This window comes from Lentinus tigrinus (assembly GCF_003813185.1).
Source record: "Lentinus tigrinus ALCF2SS1-7 unplaced genomic scaffold L226scaffold_20, whole genome shotgun sequence".
Lineage (NCBI taxonomy): Eukaryota > Fungi > Basidiomycota > Agaricomycetes > Polyporales > Polyporaceae > Lentinus > Lentinus tigrinus.
Window position 1 is genome coordinate 291665 of NW_027137929.1, and position 22232 is coordinate 313896.

Sequence of the window (22232 nt, forward strand, 5' to 3'; positions counted from 1 at the left end):
CACCGCGTCGTGCCCCTACAGAGTGATGCCAAAAGGTACGAAGAGGTCTCGTGGAGCAGTCATGCTCCGAACCCCATTACACTGTCTTACAACTCCGCTTCTATCTAGTCATCCATGGTTCCCTGGCTTCGGGGTGCAAACCTTGAGTAGACGCACATCTCCGGACACGACCGTGCGATTCGCGTCTACGCCGCGTTGATACCGAACCTCTCATCGGCCACACCTGGAAAGACGCTTGTTCAAAGTGCAATTTGCGGGCCATTGTTGCCCCTACGCACCAAAACTTGCGAACGCACGTACCATCTCCCACTGCTGCTCCGCACAGTGTGATCCAGGATTGACCCTGCTGACTGAGAGCCAGGCCTCGGACGCTGTACAGCCTGTTCACGTTCGATCGGTGCCCGGGAGGGCCAACTTGTTGGTCAACCATGGCCGTTTGCGATTGCGGGCTCGGGTCAGGTAGTGGGGCTTGTCGATGCGATCCCTGACACTTTCCAGGACGCTCAATGGACAGGATTCACCGATGGCTGGGCCTCGCAGCCGGACTCGGAGAGCTGGCTGGTATATAGACAGTAGAATCAGTCCCCAGACTCACACAGCACAACTCGCAACATCCTCATTGATTTCCCCCTAGTGGCAACCTTCTCAAGCATGTCTTCTACTACCCCCGCTACCCCTTCCAAATTCCGCGTGGCCATCGTGTGCGTGCTCATATCGCTGTCCTTGGAATCATGCTGATATCCCTCGTTTACCAGCGGCGCCGGTCTAGGAGGCCTCCTCCTCGCGCTGTTCTTGCAGAAATATAGCACCGATATCGACGTTGATATATATGAGAGCGCGGCGAAGCTCACCGAGCTCGGGGCGGGCATTGGAGTGTGGCCCCGCGTCATGGAAGTCCTCAAGTTCCTCGGGCTCGAGGATGACTTGAAGGAGATCGGCGGCGCCCACGATTCTACAGGCTAGTATTTCCGCACCGATACATTTTTGCGTATTTCAGCTCACGGGGTTCTAGCACAATCGGTGCACTACCGCAAGGCTGATGAACCGAAGGCCGTGGATATTCGCGTGTTCGCACCTGCTCGTACGTCCCACTTGTTCCTGATGTTTGCACCAAGGTTGCTAACCAATGCATAGTCCTCACTTTCAGTCGTTCAGACTTGCAAGCAGTTCTTGCCAAGCATCTGCATACGGCGGACAAGATCGTCTATTCCAAGCGGCTCCTCGCGTACGTTGAGCCGGAGGCCGGACAGCTAGACCCCATCGTCCTGCAATTCAAGGATGGCACCACGGCTACTTGCGATCTCCTCGTAGGAAGCGACGGGATCCGCTCGGCCGCCCGCCGCACCATGTTCAACAACCTCGCGGATGCCGCAGAGATTCGTGGCGACAAGGAGCAGGCGGCGAAGCTGCGCACGATGATCGAACCAGTTTGGTCCGGACAAGTGGTCTATCGGGGCCTCGTACCGGTCGACAAGTTGGCGGACAGCGCTCATAGCAAGGACCTCCAGAAGACCCTCATCGTGAGTGAGACACGGGTTTAATATCGCACAGGCACTGATGTCTAACCTTATGAACTGCAGTTGTTGGGCAAGGACAGGGCGAGCTTGCCGTCTCTTAGCGCCACTAACGTTCATGAGGCTAATATTGACCCACAGGATATTGTGTCTTATCCCATTACGCGCGGCAAGACCATCAACGTCGCGGCGTTCGTGAACACCCCAGGTGCAGAGGGCACCACGTACACCAAAGCGTGGGTTACGGAGTCTACTTCGGCGGAGGTTCTTGAGAAGTTCAGTGGGTGGGACGCAGGCGTCCAGGACCTCTTCAAGGTATTTCTCTGCTGAACGTGGTGTGTCCGACTCGCTAACATGTCTCTCCCCAGGCGATGGACAAATCGCTCAGCTGGGCTGTCCACACCGTCCGTGGTCTGCCCACTTATGTTAGCGGAAGGGCCGTTTTAATCGGCGATGCGGTATGAAGCGCAGCATCTTCTGTATCTTACTGGACAGCTGACTTGACTGGTTCCAGGCACATGCGATGACCCCACATCAAGGTTCAGGTGCCGGGCAGGCGATCGAGGTAAGTACTAAACTTCGAGCCTCGACGACGACGATCTTACACTCGTACTGCGGCACTGCCACGACAGGACGGGTTCATTCTGGCCACGATACTGTCTCACCCCAACGTGACGCTCTCGAACCTGTTCGAGGCACTCAAGATCCACGACGGATTGCGCAGGCCGTTCTCGCAAGGCATCCAGCGCCGCTCGCAGATGACCGGCTACTTGTACCACCTCCACCGCCTCGGGTGGGAACACATCACGGGTGAGCAGAGCGCTGCAGGCGACTATCCTCGCGAAATGCTTGGCAAGATCGGAGACGAGTTGGAGAGTGCCATGGGGTGGGCGATAAACGAGAGCATCATGGATGACAGGGAGAAGGCTCTCAAGTTGTTGGAGAAACTCTAGGTTTGACTTAACCTTGTCTGTGGACTGCGTAGTGTCTGTATAAGGTTTGGCTGATCTAGGTTCAATCACTGTCTGCTACTATTAATCCACACGCAAGGTTGAACTTGCATCATGTATCGAAAGCGCTCGATCCTCACTTCCTCAAGCCTCAACCTCCTCTTCGACCAGCGCGACCTTCAGAGGGAGCTCGGAGACATCGCTCTTTCGGCCTACACTTGGCCACTGTACTCCTCCGAAGTTCCAGTAGATAGGTTCCTCGAGGTCGTCCGGCACGGAGAACTTGAAGTGCTGGAGTAGGGTGATCAAGACGACCTCTGCCAAAGAATCGGTCAGCGAGTGCCTCAGCCCAAAGATCGGTGAATTAACGGACTCATTTCCATCTCGGAGAACTTGAAGCCGCTGCACAAAATGTTGGTGAGCATTGCGCGTCAGCATCCGGGGCTGAGGACCAGGACTTACATGCACGCCCGACTACCCCCGAGGAACGTGAGCCTGGTGCGATGTCCGAGGTTGTACGTCAGTGTTCAACGTCTCTAGTCCTGGAAGACATCGACGTACAGGTGGGAGTATACCCCTGGGATGTGCGCCTCCGTGACAGCGTCCGGGAGCTTCATCCAGCGGTCCGGCTTCCATTCGTCCGCGTCCTGGCCCCAAATGGCGCGGTTCCGGTTCGAAGCGTGTATGCTCATGACCACTGATGTGCCCTTCGGCACAGCGACTTCATGCATGAGCGTGCCGTCGCGGCCACGGATGGGCGCAGACAGCGGCAGGACCGCGTCCTTCACTGCACTGCGCGGAATAAGCGATCACGGGAAGGATGCACGCGTGTCGGAGAGCTTACGTGCGAGGCAGGAAGACAAGAGGCGGGAACCTGCGAATAAGTATTCAATTAGTGAACCAAGCCTGGAGGAGCGACGCTCTCAAGGACGCGTATATCCTTACATGCGCAGAGTCTCGCGGCAGACGCAGTCGAGGAGAGTCAGCTCGGAGAGCTGATCGTAGGATAGATTGTTCCTGTCGTTAGCTCGAATCGCACCTGTGATCTCTTGCCTGAGCCGATCTTGCACGTTCGGATGCTCTGCGAGCATATGCAGAATATGGGCTAGTACCCCTGAAGTGGTGTCCATCGCTGCGAAGACGATAGTCCTGTCGAGCTAGTCAGTGGAAGATACCATGTGATGATTCTGACTTGACGTACGTGATCTGAGCAATGAGCTGGTCGTCGGGGAGCTTGTCTGCGTCGGATGCTGCCATGTTCGCCTGTACTGCAGAAATGGTCAGCATGACGCCCTCCCAACATCAAGCTGGAGGCACATACGCAGCTTGCTGAGGATGTCCTTCCCTTCGCTGACTTGTTGCACGACCGCCTCCTCCCCTTTGCGAAGCGCGGTGATCTTCGCATCGTAGATTTCATGAGACATGCGGTCCATCGTGTCAACAATGCGGCGGATCTTCTGCAGTGGCTCCCACGGGATCCGCTGGAGCAACCATCGTCGAAGCCTCGGGCTGGTGTATTTGCAGAGGGCCGGGAGGAGAATGCGGTACTTCATGAGTGGAAGCATCGCGGGCCTGTTGTTAAATTATAAGCCCCAGAGTGAGAGATAGGGAACAAGCACGACGGACATGAGCTCTTTCATGGCGTCACCGTACGGATTGGCGCAGTCGGTGGTCAGAGGATCGAAAGAGTATCCGAGCCCGCCTTGACCTATGAGCTCGAGGGCGATACGTGTACTCCAGTTCAGCATGTCCAGCGTACAGGGGCCACGTGAGACATGCCGGTGGATCGCCTCCCTCAACTACAGCAGTTGAGGACAAAGATCGTCTAAGACTGGGAGGTCTGCAGACGTACCCGGTCCGTGATTTCATAGAAAATTGGGAGCATGTGTCGCATGTGGTTGATTGAAAAGACCGGATTGAGCATTTTTCGTTGTTTGCGATGGGTTTCTCCTGAGTTCAAGCGTAGGTTATGGACATAGTAGAAAGAAAACAGTGATAACTCGCACCTAGGACGGAGAGCAGACCTGGCCCGAAGAGTAGGAGATCCATTCTGGAAGTAAGAGCGAGTTGAGAATCGCTGCCTTGTTCAGGTATACGCAGACAGGCGTACTGTATGAGTTGCTCTGTCTCCTCATATATATGTTGGTCTTTCAGGACGACGTGGTGCAGTGCCAACGGGTCGAAGACAAAAACCCATTTGCGCTGCCCGCATCATTGAGCCGTGATAAACGTGGTGTCTTGCTCTCAGTGACGTACTCCGAACAAGCCATCTGCGGCGACAATTTGACCATACTTGTTGTATAAGTCGTGTTGGAAGTCCCAGCTCTCCCGGTGGAAGAGTTCCTTGAAGTGGCCTACAGTGTGGTGAGTATGGTTGAACGCACCACTTGACACAATATGCCGCTGTGGGCTCACCAACGATCCAGTTTCCGGTGGACGGAGGCCCTGGAACATTGTCAAGCGACGATCGCACAAAGAGACTCTTTAAGAAGAACCATGCCGCCCTCACTAGGAGAAAGAGCAGACAGAGCTTCACACCGCCGCTTACGATGGAAAGGAGCATGGTGGGAGGAAAGTCGGATTGTTGCTTCTGCACGCATGCATATAAGAACATCAATGAGTCAAGAGTATTCGCGTAAGGTGCTTGCTCGCCGGATGTACATACCGGTTTCCATTCCTCTACCTCGCTTCCGCTGTGACAGCTTGCAGGTACATCAACAATTACTGGATGCTTGAAAACTCGATAGTCGTAGGCTAGAGTACTTTGTAGGATCGAACGATTCCAGTCCAATTGAGCTAGTTGTAGACACTTAAGTCTAGTCGTCGATACTAATACTTGATCAGTATGTTCTTCCCTGAGAGTTGGATGAAGTACTCGAGTGCTATAACTCATACATGCTATCAACATAGAAACAGCTGTGCAACGGACGCACCAGCGGTGGACCACTTTTATGCTCAACCTGAACTACGGCGATCAAGTAGCAGGAACCACGGTGTCGCCACTGCGCCGGGACTGCTGTCTTTGTGCTCAACCTTCTCTGTCCTGAGGGAGTTACTGAACACTACGGCTGAGCTTCTCGGAGGTTGATCGACATCCAACGTTCAAGCATGTTCGCAGACGTGTCGTAGCGCCGTGCATTGAGTCTACTTCAAGTTTTGCGTTCTACGCTTGACCCTGCTTGAAGGTGCACGCCGCAGTGATGGGGCCCGCATGGTTTGGTTTCTATATGTGGAACGGATTCCCACGACTCACGTGCTCACCTGCCATATATTGCAGTTGGGCGCTGACCTGACTCTGCCTCGAACGCATTCCTACCCCAACCACCACCACTGCTTCCGAAGTTTCTGACTGTTCTTGCACGGGTCTTTCTGTACGGCAAGCACTTTTGACATACTTTAACTCTTCTTTATACTCATACACCTCGCGGCGATTCGAAAACGGGCACGGACAGGCTTAACCACCTCCGCCTTCTCCGATACCTCGCGTCACCATGGTATTACCTCCTCCGCTAGATACGGAGCAAGTGGACAATAGGATAAAACGGTACGATCTGCTGTTCTGCTGTTCTTCCGACACACAGCTCACTGGCATCCGGCCCCAGGTTTCTCGACTATTGTGCAACGCGCAGTCAATGTTGTCGGAATGAACAGGTCGAGCACAGTGAGTTGTAACCAATCGTCATAGCTATGCCGATTCATAGTCGAGATATGCCACTTGCAGCTCTTGTACCGGTTCGCTTCCGGCCTGTCCCTAGTAACCTCTGCACTCGCGACGGGTGTTTCCCGGGGAACGCTGACACGAAGAAATACTCGGTCAATCGAGCTCCTTCCTACACCCACTTCTTCGAGAATCCGAATCTGGAAAACCTGCCTGTCGAGCTATACTTTGAGGTATGTGTTCATCCGCAGTTGTCGGCATCAAACGGTCTTACTTCGCACTGAGTAGCTCGCTCGCTACGTTCATCCCATTGACCTACTCAACCTCGCACGCACATCGAAGAGTATTCGTTCAATTCTGCTTGCTAAGAGGAACCAACAAATTTGGAAGATTGCACTCTACTCAATACCCCTTCTGCCACCTTGTCCGAAGGATATGAGCCACCCATCGTACACCGCTCTGTTGTTCGATGAACACTGCTGGGTACGCCAACGTAGCTCACGCTGCCGGTCAGCCTTACTCATTCGAATCCAGGCATGCGGAAGTTCCCAGAATTATACTGAAGTTGATTACTTCCTACGACTGAGATTATGCCCCGAGTGCTTTGACGAAAAGTACGTTTTACGTCTCACAAGGTCCGTTAGTGTGCTGAGTAACCCGAGTAGTGTGGTCTCAGGTGCAACAGTCGAAGGTATTCCCGACGCTGTTCGCGACGTGGTCACGATGTCTATTCCACGCCAAATGGAGGACGGTACGTTGTCGATCCACTGGCAGCCTGGAAGTCTTCTTCTCGGCAGGTATTATAACTGATCGACCTGTTGACGCAGAACCATTTCACTCGCCGTACGATGACACGGACGTCAGCCCACTTCTGCATAAACTGGAAGACTTCTTCTTCAAACCCGAGCTTCACGCTATGGTTGAGAAGCTTTCATCACCCACCGTTCCTCTCGAGTGCGTGGGGACATATCTGTTGGACCAAGCAACGTATCTTCACCGGAGACTTGTGGTATGTCTTCTTATTCAATCCTACAGATACGTACGTTGACCATTCATAGGATGCCGTCGAGCTTTGCAGATGGGAGACTTTGATCCTCGAATTCAAAGGTCCCGACGGGCATAAGCTTGCAAGGGAATATACCTGGTATGTGAAACAGGTAGTGACTGCAGGCTGCAACAGTCGAGAGACTCATGTGTTTTCAGGTCGCCATATCGCGACGAGCATGGCTACTGTCAACCTCTCGAGAGATGTGCAGAGCCTGCATCTGTAGAAGCAACTGAGCTATGGCTTAGGTACCTCCTAAACGGTGAGCATGCACCATAATGACATACCATACACCTGACCTCATATAACGTCATCAACATCAACAATCATAGCCAAGAATTCAAACAAGATTCTCTATGAAAGGGACCGGTACTCTTCCAGGGCGATACAGACCTACGGAGCACGCCTCACGAGACGCCGGACCCAGCTTGCGGACTGGGCCGAGAGAATGTTCGCCAGTCACCCCAACTTCACCAAATATGACGCTGGCATGTTCCCGACGATGACGCATGTCGGAGACATGCTGGAATGCTTCGCAGCCAAAGATGGTGCACGCTGTTTCCTCCATGCGCTCCTTGACGTGGAGCGTCCGGAAGATACAGAAGAGGGTGCCAGGCTACTCGACTCACTCACTCGCCAAGTGTACAAGTATTACACCCGTAGCCAGGCCTTGGGTGCCTTGCAGGTGCTTCGCGACTTCGGAACGAATCCTCGCCCAGGCTTATTCGGCAGGGAGGAAGTAGACCGGGTGAAGCGCTCCTGGAAGAAATACTACCCGGTCCTGCATCATCGTCCAGATGCTTTGTTCATTTGCCGAAAATGTCCTGGACGCCCGCCACACCCGTGGAAGGAGACCCACGCACACTTTCGCAAGGAGCATCCCGACTTTCGTGGACCCCCGTTCGTCAAGTCGATTCGGCAGTGGCATGGTGTCGCCCTTGCACGGGAGATTGTAACTGAGATTGGGTTCGGCGAGGAGGCCACCATCACTTCGCTCAGCCAGTTGGTTGCATGCGGACAACTCACCTGCACGTGCGGCGCTTTGCCAGTGCAGGCTTCGGAGGATGCCTCACTTGACTGGCCGACATTTGTGAGTCCCCCGTCTCCATCTGTCATCCATCCGCAAGTGCGCCTGAGCCGTCTTCGTACAGGTCTATCATATTCATCAACACATCGACAACGAACGGCTCGCTGCGCAGGAGGAGCAGGCGCCTCCGAGGTAAGTCATCCGCTGTGGCTAAGCTCTGGTTCGCTACTGACTAAACCTCCCTGGCAGCGAGCAACAAGATTCTGCGCATACACCAGCACCTCGGGATGATATCGGCGAGGAATTGAGGTCGCTCGTCAAGTTGCTTCCTGAGGCACCACGACGTGTGAGTCTCGCTCGACGTTGCAAACAGTAGCAGATGTAGCGTTCGCCGCCGAAGGAGAGCCCTTCAAGAAGGCCGAGCGTACCGCCTAGCCTGGAGGTAAGACATTGTACTATGAGCTGCGAATTGCTTCTTCTACATCTTGTATGTAATCTATATCCGTCGGAATACCCATCCACAGCACTTGCAAGCTATCGCCGCTCCGCGCGGCTTCAGATTCGAATATCGTCGAAGGGCGAACATCGCCCCGCCATGATTAAGAACGTCAGATCAATATTAACGGCATACAGATCAAAAGATACCATTATCCCAATAGCCCACCTGTGCGTGTCTACGACGTTCGCCTGGAGTTCGTTTGGAGTTCGGAATCGCAAAGCGGCGAGTAGACGCAATTCCTAAACGGGAAGTTGCCACCACGATATTTGAAAACATCACGTGGGTCGTGAACGCGTCGCGTAAACGCGCGCTGTCTTTCTTTCCCTCTCCTCCACCCTCCTCTGCCCCTCCGTCCTTTCTCCTCGGACTATCTCTGAACACATTTGCTATACTTCTATAAGAACACAGAACACCAACATGCCCGCCGACGATGTGGACATGGCATACGATCCCGACCAGGACCAGGAGACCACACGAGATATAAGGAGGAAGTATCGTCAACGCGCAGCACAATTCACAGGTACGCGTCGCATCCTAGGTCCGCATATATGCACACTGAAGTGTTGTATGTGTGATACAGACAACCAGGACATCAGCACCGAAGATGTGGCCGCTGCCCTGCGAGAAGCAGATACCCTCTTCAGCGAAGGTGCGCCCACTGCCCCACAGCTCTTCAAGACTACCACTTATCCCACCCTATTCCACGTTGATAGTGCGCGCGATCAGCGAGGCCACGAATGACTCTGCGCTGCTCCTGCACATATCGAACTTCGGCGCGGCCAAGGCGCGTGCGATGAAGTCGGGCTCCGGCGCGTTCGACGTCGACGACTTTGTCGCGCGCCTGATCACCTATATGGGCGGGCGGAAGCCGCTCTCTCCTGTGGGGGAGGACGAGGAGGACGCGAGCGAGTACGATGCTGGTGGCGCACCCCTGGACTGGGAGCGGATAGGCCGGCGCGCGCTCGCGAAGAGCAAGAGGGTGCCGGTGATGGACTTTATGTGCGTGTCTTTATGTCTTCGCGTTCTCTGCGTTATACTCTGGGTGGGCTACTCTGCATTGTTGCTATATACATGGCATATCTCTTATCACTGTATGCATGTCATATCGCGGTGCAAGTGCGACCCTTCACCTTGTAGTTCTTCCATGCGATCTGTTCATTGCGACTATATGCTTCGCCCTTGCGCGCGACCCTGTCCTTGTCTCATGTCTCCGGCATGTCTTCCAGACGTTGTATCGCTCACGGGGGCATTTCTACAGGCTCGGACCACTATCGATCGAGCAGAAGAAGCGGAATATCGGCAAACGTGCGAGGCTTGAGAAGAATCAGGCGGACATGAAGAAACCGCAGGAAATCCACGAGGAAGACATTACCCGATCCGAGAACGAAACCACCAAGAACGTCGCCCAGGTCAGTTCACCTGATTCCCGTGTTCTGACTTGATGTATGCGTATCTCATGCTCGGTTCGCCGCGCCGGTAACAGCTCGAACACATCCTGCAGGAGATGGAGGGCGAATCGATAAACATCTTCAGGTTCATCATCAACCCGAACGACTTTGGACAGTCGGTGGAGAACCTTTTCTACCTGTCCTTCCTCATCCGCGACGGCAAGTGCGCGTTCGCCATAGACGAGGAGTCGGGAGAGCCCACCATCAGTAATTATTTTCTCTCGTGTTCCATACTGAAGTGGTACTGACACATCGCTGAAGTGCTGTGCGAGCAACCGACACAGGAGGACTACGCAGACGGACTCGTGAAGCACCAGATGGTCATGGAGTTTGACATGCATACGTGGAAGGTGCGCTTCGCCACGCGTCCGATCCGCACGTTACTGAACTGATTATTGCAGAGGGCAATCGAGGTGTTCGGGATCACAGAGCCTATGATCCCGCAACGGCAAAAATCCGAGATGCGTATTGGCAACAAGTGGTATGGCTGAACGCCACGCCACCGCCGCTGCGGCTGCGCTCCTCGCTCCTCCTCCTCCTCGGAGTTATTTCTATTGAGGCTTCCTGGTCGTCTGGTCGACCAGGCCGCCTTCCCTTGGATCTCTATGCGGCGTGTGTTGTGATTATATGATTGTATTTCAGTATAATATTATGGTATAGCTCGTTATCTTCTCAATGCTACATGGTCCTATTATCGACAGCATGCCCAGCGAAGGACTAGTATGGACGTCGACAACCGTCGAAAGCGACGACAGGGATTTCTTCGACCGGATCGTAGACCGTGCGGGGCCATATTCGCGAATGTCGATGGAATGTGCGGCCCGAAAAGGGGAGGGTGCATATCTCGTGCTCACGGCGACGTACGTGTCATCGTCCCTCAGTTTAGGAGCCTTGGCAATGTTGCGTCAGCTACTGTATGGTAGAACCACGGACGGCAGCCACAGTCGCACGAAGGCTAACGTTTGAACCTACTTACTTTGTGCTGAGCTTCCTCCGCGACTAATCTCCTTTGAAAGTCCGATATGAAGGCGCTTTCGGCCCGACAGACTCCGAAAAGGACGATAAGGGCCGGTTGTTCCTGGTCTAGACTGCACCGAGATGCCGAGGAAGCCGCCGGTGGTTGCCGCTGATAAGCTCGTGCGGGGTATGATCCTTAGTATATAGCACTGACGCGCCTCGCGCCGTCCGCCCCTCCCACAACGACGACAACAGCCATCGAATGGTCCCGCCTCTCCCCAATTTCCCCTCCTCAGGACTGCTTCTCACCCTAGCGTCTGCCGTATCAGAACATGTTCTCCCTCTCCGTAACTCTCTCTCCGCTGTTGGTTCCGGTGACAGCGCGGCGCACACATTGGTGCGCCGCGACATCCACGACCCAGACCAACGCGCGGTGTTCATCGTGTACTCGTGCCTCATCCCCATTCTTGTCCTCCTGTCGGGTGTGTTTGCCGGTCTAACGCTGGGCTATATGAGCCTCGACGAGACGCAGCTGAACGTGCTTAGCGTCAGCGGTACTCCGTGAGTGTCGGTTTTGTGCCAGTGTGGTCGCACATCTGCCAATCTTGTGGTTGGTGAGGTCATGGCGGACACATGTTGTGCCGCAAGGGCACCCGCATTCCAGACCAGTGAAGACGTCGAAGTATCGCGCTGCGCGAGCTGGCCGTCTGATGCATGCCTTGCATTCGGTGACCCGGCCGAGTCGTGTGTTATGGCATGATAGAACGCGTTTGCTGACGTCCGCCTTTTCCCCGTAGGAAACAGAAGCTGTATGCGAACAAGATCAAACCCATTCGCAAGAACGGGCACCTGCTGCTCGTCACGCTCCTGCTCGCCAACATGATCGTCAACGAGACGCTCCCCGTCATCTCCGACCCCGTCCTCGGCGGCGGCGTCCAGAGCGTCGTCGTCAGCACCGTCCTCATCGTCATGTACGTCCTATCTCCTCGTCTATCTATTCACCTCTCGCTTCTTGCCCTTCTTCGGTCCTTCACACACTTCGGCCGAATGACGTCCACGGTGTCGGCATATGACACGCCACGCGCTTGTATGACGCGTCCACGTGCTGTTACGCGTTTGGGTCACGTGCCAAACTGTCAAAGTTACGTAGCGTGCAGCTGCAGACATTGAGTGGATATGTCCGCGAGATGCGACAGTGCACGCACGTCTTACGCCTTCGCACGCACTCTGCGCACGTTTGTTGTGCTCTATGCGATGCAACGGGAGGAACTCCGGAACACCGTGTTCCTCGCTTCTTCTCACACGCCCGCGCTCCGTCTCATCTCAGTGTCATTGAGCAAGAGTGCAATTCAGAACAGCGCTGACTAGCCTTTTTCGTGCAGCTTTGCAGAGATCATTCCGCAATCACTCTGCACACGCTATGGCCTCTACTTTGGTGCGAAAATGGCCGGGACTGTACAAGTCTTGCTATGGACCTTGGTACGCGAATCAATGTCTTCCGGGCGAATCTGATCACTGATTTGGATTGATTTGAATCGTAGGGCTTGCTGGCATGGCCGGTCGCGAAGCTTCTCGAGTTCACTCTCGGTCCTCACCACGGTATCATCTACAGGCGGGCTGAGCTCAAGGAGCTGATTGCCATGCACTCCAACGGCGGTGAGCTCGGTGGCGATCTGAAGACAGACACGGTTACGATCATCGGAGGTGCTCTCGACCTCCAGGAGAAGGTCGGTACTGTTGCTCCGAACAACCAGCGTTTGTGCTCATCATCGCACTCCTACAGGTCGTAAGGCAAGCAATGACTCCAATAAAGGACGTGTTCATGCTCAGCATTGATGCCAAGCTGGACTACGAGACTCTACGCAAGATCTGTCTTACGGGGCACTCGCGTATCCCCGTGTACGAAGAGGTTGAGATTCCCGTCCCGCGTCTGCTGGCGAAGGTCAACATCGGCGAGGCGGACCTCGACGCGTCCGCCTCACGTCTCAGCTTAGACGGTCACTTGCAGCACACGCAGAAGGTCAAGAAGATCATCGGCATCTTACTTGTCAAGCAGTGTGTCCTGCTAGACCCCAACGGTGAGCGTTCCTGACCACAATAGGCGCGCGCGCCCAAAAGCCTAATGTCTATTCGTTCTGACAGATGCGACGCCCGTGCGCAAGATTCCGCTCAACAAGGTTCCGTTTGTTCCGAACAACGAACCTCTGCTGGGCATCCTCGACAAGTTCCAGGAGGGTCGTTCGCACATGGCCATCGTTTCCCGCTTCAGCGTCGAGCGCGCTGCCAGCGTCAAGAAGGCTGTCAAGCGTGGTCTCACACAACGTCTGCGCGACCGCGTTCTGATGGGCGACAGCGACTCTAGCTCCAGTTCCGATGAAGATGAGGCCGAGAACGCCCATCACCATAAGAAGAAGCGGTCGCGGAAGTTAAAGCGGACCAGCAGCGACAACGACGAGACCCTGAAGGGCGAGGACTCTTCCGATCTGGACGTTGACCATCTTGCACATGATGAGAAGAAGGGTCGTGGTCGTGGTAAGCGCAGGAGACCCGTTGATGTTGAGATGGGTCTGGTCGAGGACGAAGGCGCGCCCGGAACTAAGAAACGAGGGCTTGCTCTCCCTAAGGTCGGCCAGTGGGGTCGTTGGGAGCAGAGTATGCCAGCGGACGCCGTTCTTACCAAGGAGGGTGTAGAAGAGTTCCTGCAGAGCGTTGACCCAGCTGTCATGCCTCTTGGTATCATCACCCTCGAGGACGTTTTGGAAGGTCAGTATCCGTGAACGTTTCCCTCATGTTCAACACTAACGAAAGTCCAGAACTCATTGGCGAGGAGATCTATGATGAGTTCGATCCACAAGGTCACCCTGATCTCCGGTCGTACGCTCAGGCCGAGGTCAAGGTGGTCCCGTCGCTCAAGCGTACTGGTTCTGCGCCGGATCTTGTTTCCGACTCTAGTGCCACCACGGCAGTCGATTCCAACGCGCACAAGGCTCCTGCTGCGCCATCTGCAATCAGACCGGTTGCATTACCTGCGCTCAGGGCCCTGAGCTTGAGGGTACCCGGATTCCAACGTTCTCGCAGTGCTCCGCCGACACCGCGTGACCCTCCTGGCGGGCCTGAGAAGGAGGCTGCGAACGACGGTACCTCGCATCCGGCTACTGTTCCTGAAGGTGTCGTAGTTCCGGACGAAATCCAAGTGACCGGCACCGTCCCTCCGCCGTCCGCACATGTCGGCTCTGACGAGAAGCCCGCACAGGTGATCGTGACTGACGAGTCCGTCGGACGTCCTCCAGCTCCTCTCGTGGTGCCTATTCCTGCCCACGCGCCGCTGCACGTGAGGCCCGTCCATCCGACACCCACGCCCGATGTCGTGATTCCCCATGAAAGCGTCATCGCTGCGACAAGCATAGGCCGCGCTCGCTCTAGCCAAGGCCACGGCGCCCCCTCGGGTGGAGTACCTGTCATCCCTGTCCCGCCCGCATTGAACCTGGGCTTCGGCCCCCCCTCGCGGAGCGCGTCGCCCGCGCCGTCGCTCGAGCAGGCGATCCTCGTCGAGCGCAAGCGCCGCGCGGCGTCGGCGTCTGGCAACCAGACCGCCCTCAAGGGGGGCTGGTTCAAGAGCAGCCCGCTCAATGGCGGAGAGAGGCACGGGGTGATCGTCGCCGAGCGCGTGAAGCGCGACATGCAGAGTGACGCCGCTACCGGTGCGGTTAGGGACGGCAGCGCAGATCCGCCTCCTGCACATGTCAGTGTCGATGTCAACACGGCGCAGGTGGGTCCGGAGCTGTACTCGTACCAACACCAGCACCAGCACCAGCACCAGCACCAGGCTCCGGCTGACCATGCGGGTGCGTCGGAACGCGGTCATGCGGATGTTGCGAACGTTCGTAAACCCGACGAGAAGCCCAAGGCCGGGCCTGACAAACCGGAGTGAGCGATGCTGTCTCGCTTCGTGCTCTGATGAAGTGGGTAAGGTCTCTTGCCGTCCTTTCTTGACGACGACGACTAGAGGTGGAAGTTGAAGACGTGTATGTTTTATGATGGTGGTCGCTAACGAGCCCGTTGACGGCAGGCAGCTATGTCACGGTTTGCGTAATGGAAGGATTGTACATGGATGTGTAGTATGTGTAGACACGGATAGTTTTGTTTTCTCTGATCGTTCTCGTCGATTCGGATCTCTCTCCTCTTGCTCTCACTCACTTTTGCTTTCCCTCTCATATTCCCTCGCGCTTCTTGCTCCCTCGATCGTCCTGCGCACGTTGGCACGGGCGACTGTACATCATTCATGCATCTATCGCTTGCTCCCTGTTACTGTACACTAGTGCATCTCGCTCGGATTCCTTTGTATGCTTCGTCTCCACGATCCACGCATGTACAAGAATCGGATGGTCTTGATCTCATCAATCGTTGCTCGCTATGCGAACATGGCATCTGCGTGCGCAGTGCGCAGTGTTCGTCGATTGATTTTAGCTGTTAACGACATTCCGCTGGATTGCAGTAGTTGGGGGCGTCCAACGCACTCCGAGTTAGCCGATTGGGGTGAGTTCCTCGCCAGGAAGCCTTGTACTTGGTTGTCCTACAGCATCTCATCTGGTACATTGCCCGAGTACCTGGGCCTATGCTTTCGGGATGGGTGTCGACTGACCATGCTTGAGTGAAAGTCGCACGGCAAATTCTGCAAGCGGTGTACACTAACACCGCATTTCAGGTTGTGACCCCTGATATGCCGAGAAGAATACGCCGAAAATACTACAACTGTATCATCCAGAACCGGGACGAACGTGAAGCCAGTCAGACCAGACGCTCCGAGGATGATCGGGGCGGTCGAGACGGTCGAGGCGGTCTATTCTGGAGAAACATCATGACATTTGATGAGTTCCGGTAGGGTTGTCCAATGTCCCCGGGTCACAATAATGTCTACGGAGACTATAGGTCCTATGGCGTGCTCGTTTTCGGACAGAACCTTGTCTCCTACCGGACGGTACTGACAGGCCAAGCGAGACACAGGAGAAATGGGCGGCTGGGCGGCTGGACCTCTGTCTGGGCTGTCAAGGTGGGTGGTTTGCAGCCCCCACGGCTGACAACCCCGGATCATCTGACCGTCTGCGTTGACAGCTACTTGGGGTGCCGCCTTTCTCCGCGGACGCGATGGTACTTCCGACTCTCGTTTTCTGTGCCTGTGAGGCTTCTGAGGTCGGATATTCGGTTTTTGGAGCTTGAAGTCATTACTACCCCCGTCGTCTCCTTACGTATCGCCTGGGAATTGCGCGGCAGGGTGCTTCTTCTCCGTGGTAGATCCTGTGCAAACGAGGGCACATGTACGTCGACGGAGAATGCTTTCCGTCAGGATGGTAACTTTCGTACCTCGCCAGCTAATATAGGAGCCTGCGAGTGTGGGTCTTCAGGCTTGCCAAGTGTCAGTGGACGGGTCACCCGCTCTGCCGCATCACGGTGTCTGAAACTATGACTGGGAATAGCACAACTTGAAGACGCGCACGTTTGTCGTCTGGGAGGAGGAGTAAAATTAGGCTTCTGACAATGGGTGCGTCCGTGCCGGAAGGTCGAAGTCGGTCTACCACTGACATCGACAATTTAGGGCCGGGTAGCCCTTGGGGAAACCGGAGAAGAAACGGCGTCGGTACGCGGACACTGGCGGCTAGTCCTCGCTGCCTTCGAGGCTAACCGACTACTTTTCGCAGGCGTACATGCTCTCGCCTGCGTCTAGTTGTCACTGCGGAATATCCGTCCCCCCGGATTCGTTCACAGCTCTCCAACGATGGCGACATCCTGTCGCTCGAGAACGCTCGAGAGCTTTGGGCCGGCAAAGTCAATCGAGGACATGAGCGGCAGCGTCTCAGGTCGTCCGGACAAGAGATCATCCAGGTCGTCCGGAGTCCCTCGTGCTAGCAAATGCGAGGCTGCCGATGGCGCTGTTTCGTGGCAGAACGACATTTCTGACTGACACATCAAAACTCTGCGCTGTACCATCGACGCAGAGGCGACAATCAAGGTAGTAGATGAACCGTTGAAAAAGGGAGTGCGAGAGATGGGTCGCATCATCACACGAACCGCACCCCCACTTCTCAGAAGCTCACCACGACATGTCGACCGCCACCTCTCAGCCTCTCGTCTTCTGGAAGGACCTCTCGCCCAGCCCGGTCCCCTTGGAACCTGCTACCCCTTTCTCTCCCCGGGTCCTCATAGTCGGAGGAGGGGTCATCGGTCTGGTGACCGCTTGGACCCTCCTCGACAAGGGATACCACGTAACCATTCTTGCGAAAGAGTGGGCATCGTTCGGAAAAGAGCAACGACTCACCTCTCAGATCGCCGGCGCGCTATGGGAGTACCCTCCAGCCGTTTGCGGCCAGCACACCGACGCCATCTCCCTCCGACACTCCCGGAAGTGGTGCATGGTCTCCTACCACGTCTGGGACGCGATCGCTGCGAAGCCGGACCTGGCGAGGGAGGCTGGCGTGAGCGTGAAGCCTTCAGACTTCTTCTTCCCCTTCCCCATCGATGAGGATCCCTCACAGCTCGCCAAGATGGACGAGATCGCGGCCAGCGGCGTGCGAGGCTTCCGTCACAGCCAAAGCATCGTCCAGGAGCGTAACGTCAATCCCGAGTATGGCGCCGTCGATGCCTACGAGCTTCTCGCGCCCGTCATCGACACGGACCGCGCGATGACCTGGCTCATGGATCTCGTTCAGCGGAAAGGCGCCAAGCTCGTCACGCGGACCCTCCGTGGTGACCTCCTCGACCAGGAGCAGGCGTTGCGCGCCGAGTACGCTGCGGACGTCATCGTCAACGCCACGGGCATCGCGGGCACCGAGCTTGCGGGCGACCCGACCTGCTACCCCATCCGCGGCGGTCTCCTCCGTGTCATCAACGATGGGAGCGACTTCCCTGTCATCGACGCCGCGCTGAGCATCTCCGCAGACGTCGCCAACGAAATCGTCTTCCTCGTCCCGCGCAACGACAAGATCCTCATCATCGGCGGGATCACCGAGCCGCACGAGGACGACCTCGACTACACCCTCGACACACCGATCATCAAGCGCATGCGGGCTCGCTGTGAGGCGTTCCTGCCTCAGCTGAAGAAGGCGCGGCTGGACCCCGACTACCCCATTGCGCAAGGCCTACGTCCGTTCCGAAAGCACAACGTACGTGTGGAGCGCGAGCTTCGGCCAGTGGCGGGCGAGTCCATCGTCAAGTACAGCCGCATCATCCACTCGTACGGCCACGGAGGGGCTGGTTGGTCGCTCGCGTTTGGTTGTGCCGCTGATCTCTTGGCCTTGGTGGAAGAGGCATTGCTGGACAAGGCCCCGACGCCGATGGCCACAGAGGCGGACCAGATTCGTCGGCACAAGGAGGAGACTGACGTGCGGATTATGGCGAGACTGTGAAGTATTCAATGGTCTGGATTGAGTACTGACCTGACAACGGCACGGATGATGTGTACTTATTCTGTATGGCCAGTCTTGGACGCGCATGCATCTTGTTGATAGTCGGATTTCATACAACCCATAGCATACGCATATTCTTGTACTTCGTGACCGTTCTTATCGTCTGTTCGCCTGGGACTTGACGGGATGTCGGCTCGGGAAATTGGACCGATGCTTGCCAGAAACGCAACCAGAACAGCTAGTGAGAAAAAATTGCATTCCTTATAACACAAGTGAAGGACCACAGACCCAAGTTTCGTGGCGGCCAGAAGTGTTCCGTGGTGGCAGTTTGTGGAGAAGTCATTTGTAGGCGCCTACCAATGGTGTTGCCCCGGCAAAACTCTTCCAAGTCTCAAGTTCGTGCTTATACTTGACCACCATGTCCTCCATCGCTGCCTCCGCTCAAGCCCCTGGCACGCTTGCCATAAAGTCACTGTAATAGTTCGCTGTCATCCTCCGGACACGTTCACGGCTCTCCGTCTCCGCTTTCAAATTCTGTGATATACCCGAGTCATCACATACGTGATCTGCGAGTCGGAGTTAGCGCCGGCCTCACTGTCCTCTTCCACATCCTGCTCCTGCTGTGCGTGTTGGCAAAATACCGGCGACGTCAACATGCAGGCTTTCAGGCTACCTCCAACGATTCTGAATCTCGCAAGGCCGAGGGGATTGCCATCTCTCCGGGATGCTGCGGCAGAGAACAGGCAGGCTGACGAGACCACCATCAGTCCCGAGATCGACGAGGAGTTGAAGATGCCAAAGAAAGCATCGTTGGCCATCATGATTCTAGCAAACGTCATGCTACAGGTCAGTGGACGTGGATCTTCACCGTTCCTGCTCTAACAACATCTTGCAGTTGACATTCTTCATCATCGTGTCGTCCTCGAACGACTATGCGCAACATCTCGGCGGAACATCGACATTCTCTGGTCTCGTCATCGGTATCCCGACCGCAGTATCAGGCCTGACACTCATCCCAATGATGCGTTTTGACCAAGGTAACGATTGCACGTCCCTATCTCGAGCCCCTATTCTGATGATTCCGGTCGTAGGCGTCTACTGGCGCCCGTTGCACTTCGCATGCGCGTCGATGGTCCTCGGGAACGTGCTATACGGCCTCGCATACCGGGCAAATTGGCTGTATCTCATCCTCATGGGCCGTATGGTCTCTGGGTTTGGATTCACCCTCTGGATGTACATCAAACGATACTGTTCGGACCCCCGGATAGTCGGCATCCGTCGAAGGACGACGCTCGCAGGCTGGCAAGTCTTAGGACAAGGCATAGGGTTCAGTCTCGGGCCTTTCGTTGGTGGTCTCCTGTATGTCGAGAACATGTCTGGTATGTGATGTTGCTGAACATGTGTCCCCCGCAGATACAAGATCGGTTTCAACAACAGTGTCTTCAACGGCTACACCAGTCCTGCCTGGATCATGGCCGCGCTGTGGGCTGTCTTCTGGGTAGCTGTCGCCGTCTTCTTCGAAGACGTACCTCTCGCAGCCGCTCCAACGGCTATTCCTCTCCGTTCTATCCCCGCCTCGTCTTCGCTCGGCGCGTCTGGTGTCGAAAAGAAGCCGGACGACAGCGCGGCTTCGCTCCGCGTCACCGAGACCGAAGCATCAGACATCCCAGCGCCCTCTCCCCCGCATCTCAAGATGACTCTAGGGCAGTGGGGCGTCGCGGCTACGATGTGCTGGTTCGCCATGACGTGCTTCTTCATCCTCGGCGCATGGGAGTCGAACATCCCGGTCTTCACCGGCTCCGATGCGCCCGCGAATCCGTTCCACTTCAGTCCGTTTGCCGCCGGGAACATGATTGCGCTCGGAGGCGCCTGCGCGATGCCGTTCCTCCTCCTCAACCTGCACTTTGCGCGCCGGGTACAGGACAGGCACACACTTGCGATGGGGACGTCGATCGGGCTCGCGGGACTGCTCATTGCGATTGCGATCCTGGACACGGAGAAGGTCAACTATGGGAGTCTGTTTATCGCGTGGTTCCTCGTTGCGCTGGGATTCAACGTCGCGAGCACGGTGACGCTCAGCTTGCTCTCGAAGCAGCTCCCGGGCGAGTGGAATGGGCGCATCAGCCTCTTCATCCAGTGGAGCAACTACACTGGTCGCGTTACCGGCGCGGTCTGGGGAGGGGCGGGAGTCAAGGTCGGGATGTTGAACTACGTCGGGCTGCAGGTCGCGTATGTGGGCATCGGCGCAGTGATGTTCATCACTCTCTGGCGAGAGTTGAAGGCTAAAACCGGGTAGTAGCCCAAGTGCTTGAGCACATCGGACATAGAATTCATAGAAGGAATACACAGTTCGTATACCCAGAGCGTCACCTGTAGGCTAAGCGCCACACCTGGGGTCGTTCAGCTCTCTCGTAACGGCGGCGGCGACGGCGTCTTGCAATTTCGAGCAAGGCACGTCTTGGGTTGACTTGAGGAGCCAGACCCGGGTGCCTCAGATGAGTAGATTCCCATACACGACATCATATATCGGCAAACGTTGCGTCTCTCGCAATAAGAGTACATAGCATTCATTGGTCAATGTGCGGTACGGCGTGGACTATATCGTATAATCAACTCGGCAGAGAGAGGCATCCCCCTCATTGTCATCCCCCTGTCCTCTTGATGGACAAGTCAGGCGTTGTGTACGCTGCCGGGGCCTCGGTTCGGACGATAGAATACTGTCAAAAGTCATAGAAAAAACATAGTATGCAGCTCGTCGACTATAGCTCTGTTTACCCACTGCGCGGCACGCCCGGCTCACCCAGTTCTCCCGTAGTGTTGCTGACTACGTCTTCTGGCGAATCCGAGGAGTGTTCGCAGGTTGTGGGCTGGCTAGAGCAGTCATCCTCAGGTGTCATGGTGATCATCTTGACGCATGCGCGGCAACCCAATTCAATCTCGGCTTGTGGCGCTAGGGCCTCTGAAGGGTTGTGCTGTACACTACGCCTGTGGGGAGTCTAGTCAGTAGCGAACACAATATGGGACAGAACGTAAGCAGCTCACCAAAATGCTTGTTCTCTCCGAGCGATATGAACTGCTTGAACTCGTTCAAATATATGATGGACCTGTAGAGAAACCGTTCAGAGTCAGATGCATCCTAGAACAGCCTGAGTAGGAGACTCACCAATGTTGGCCAATCGAGCCGAGTATCATCCGAAGCCTCGAAAGCTCCACACACGCAGGTGAGTTGTCCCGATTCAACAAGCACGCTCAACGAGGCGATGGTTGCCTGCTCGCCTAAGCCGAGCTCTGCCATAATGTCCCGTGCGAAAGAGGCTCCCTCCCACTGACGAATCTGTGACCCGATGTCCCCTGCGGGGTCATCATCCTCGTGCAGGCCACACACGTCGGGGTGCGTTTTACGATAGTGGGCATGAACCTCCCTCCACGAGCATGGAGTAGGTTGCGGCCAACATTCGAGACAAGAGAACAAAGCGTCCGGCCGAGACAAGATCGGGAAATACTGCTCGTGCTTGAGGCACATGACCTGCTCTACTTCCTGCCGACCAAAGGCGGACCAATAACGTTTGTCCCCAGTGCGTTGAACCACCTGCAAAGCGGCTGTAGCTCGACTTCTGAAGAAGTAGTTGTACACATGGCCATCCAGAGAGTCCAGGAGCTTTGAAGCCTCTTCTGAGTCTTCTGGATGCTCCAATGTGAGAATCCCATCAAGGGAACAACGTGCATCGTCCTTC

General features: G+C 55.7%; 9 protein-coding genes across 9 annotated transcripts; 7 read left to right on the forward strand and 2 right to left on the reverse strand.

The window, feature by feature from the left end:
* The first annotated feature begins 222 nt into the window (after nt 1-222).
* L226DRAFT_614528 (FAD/NAD(P)-binding domain-containing protein) lies at nt 223-2561 on the forward strand. The gene is made up of 8 exons (XM_067686660.1): nt 223-701; nt 756-958; nt 1013-1081; nt 1135-1520; nt 1581-1829; nt 1883-1972; nt 2029-2079; nt 2147-2561. Exons 1-8 carry the CDS (start codon nt 652-654, stop codon nt 2465-2467), a joined length of 1419 nt encoding a protein of 472 aa, XP_067533542.1. The 5' UTR covers nt 223-651; the 3' UTR covers nt 2468-2561.
* Nucleotides 2494-5031, reverse strand: L226DRAFT_489665 (cytochrome P450). Its single transcript, XM_067677283.1, has 14 exons — nt 4880-5031; nt 4721-4818; nt 4575-4666; nt 4471-4514; nt 4317-4414; nt 4091-4263; nt 3786-4036; nt 3666-3732; nt 3410-3613; nt 3309-3338; nt 3026-3256; nt 2927-2959; nt 2838-2866; nt 2494-2781 (listed from the first exon to the last, which is right to left on the reverse strand). Exons 1-14 carry the CDS (start codon nt 5025-5027, stop codon nt 2609-2611), a joined length of 1671 nt encoding a protein of 556 aa, XP_067533543.1. The 5' UTR covers nt 5028-5031; the 3' UTR covers nt 2494-2608.
* Nucleotides 5032-5787: 756 nt separating this feature from the next.
* On the forward strand, nt 5788-7425 carry L226DRAFT_142393 (uncharacterized protein). The gene is made up of 10 exons (XM_067672362.1): nt 5788-5835; nt 5917-6008; nt 6067-6125; nt 6186-6355; nt 6411-6605; nt 6657-6736; nt 6788-6873; nt 6950-7131; nt 7201-7266; nt 7326-7425. Exons 2-9 carry the CDS (start codon nt 5956-5958, stop codon nt 7243-7245), a joined length of 870 nt encoding a protein of 289 aa, XP_067533544.1. The 5' UTR covers nt 5788-5835; nt 5917-5955; the 3' UTR covers nt 7246-7266; nt 7326-7425.
* L226DRAFT_142394 (uncharacterized protein) lies at nt 7426-8660 on the forward strand. Its single transcript, XM_067672363.1, has 4 exons — nt 7426-7429; nt 7500-8257; nt 8319-8386; nt 8444-8660. Exons 2-4 carry the CDS (start codon nt 7616-7618, stop codon nt 8568-8570), a joined length of 837 nt encoding a protein of 278 aa, XP_067533545.1. The 5' UTR covers nt 7426-7429; nt 7500-7615; the 3' UTR covers nt 8571-8660.
* A 450-nt stretch (nt 8661-9110) lies between these two features.
* L226DRAFT_546757 (uncharacterized protein) lies at nt 9111-10632 on the forward strand (the record flags this gene model as incomplete). Its single annotated transcript, XM_067682444.1, has 8 exons — nt 9111-9213; nt 9274-9342; nt 9407-9735; nt 9811-9846; nt 9920-10102; nt 10177-10348; nt 10403-10491; nt 10543-10632. The coding sequence occupies 8 exons, from the start codon at nt 9111-9113 to the stop codon at nt 10630-10632; spliced, it is 1071 nt and encodes a 356-aa protein (XP_067533546.1).
* A 706-nt stretch (nt 10633-11338) lies between these two features.
* On the forward strand, nt 11339-15524 carry L226DRAFT_536811 (DUF21-domain-containing protein). The gene is made up of 7 exons (XM_067681195.1): nt 11339-11659; nt 11896-12069; nt 12481-12577; nt 12640-12825; nt 12882-13176; nt 13241-13861; nt 13912-15524. Exons 1-7 carry the CDS (start codon nt 11361-11363, stop codon nt 15027-15029), a joined length of 2790 nt encoding a protein of 929 aa, XP_067533547.1. The 5' UTR covers nt 11339-11360; the 3' UTR covers nt 15030-15524.
* A 1220-nt stretch (nt 15525-16744) lies between these two features.
* On the forward strand, nt 16745-18675 carry L226DRAFT_536812 (FAD dependent oxidoreductase). The gene has a single exon (XM_067681196.1). It carries the CDS (start codon nt 17197-17199, stop codon nt 18496-18498), a length of 1302 nt encoding a protein of 433 aa, XP_067533548.1. The 5' UTR covers nt 16745-17196; the 3' UTR covers nt 18499-18675.
* A 231-nt stretch (nt 18676-18906) lies between these two features.
* L226DRAFT_511281 (MFS general substrate transporter) lies at nt 18907-21133 on the forward strand. The gene is made up of 4 exons (XM_067678293.1): nt 18907-19344; nt 19394-19535; nt 19590-19857; nt 19912-21133. Exons 1-4 carry the CDS (start codon nt 19153-19155, stop codon nt 20792-20794), a joined length of 1485 nt encoding a protein of 494 aa, XP_067533549.1. The 5' UTR covers nt 18907-19152; the 3' UTR covers nt 20795-21133.
* Nucleotides 20982-21946, reverse strand: L226DRAFT_142480 (uncharacterized protein). Its single transcript, XM_067672364.1, has 4 exons — nt 21662-21946; nt 21541-21602; nt 21278-21483; nt 20982-21215 (listed from the first exon to the last, which is right to left on the reverse strand). The coding sequence occupies exons 1-4, from the start codon at nt 21791-21793 to the stop codon at nt 21169-21171; spliced, it is 447 nt and encodes a 148-aa protein (XP_067533550.1). The 5' UTR covers nt 21794-21946; the 3' UTR covers nt 20982-21168.
* Between the last annotated feature and the right edge of the window lie 286 nt (nt 21947-22232).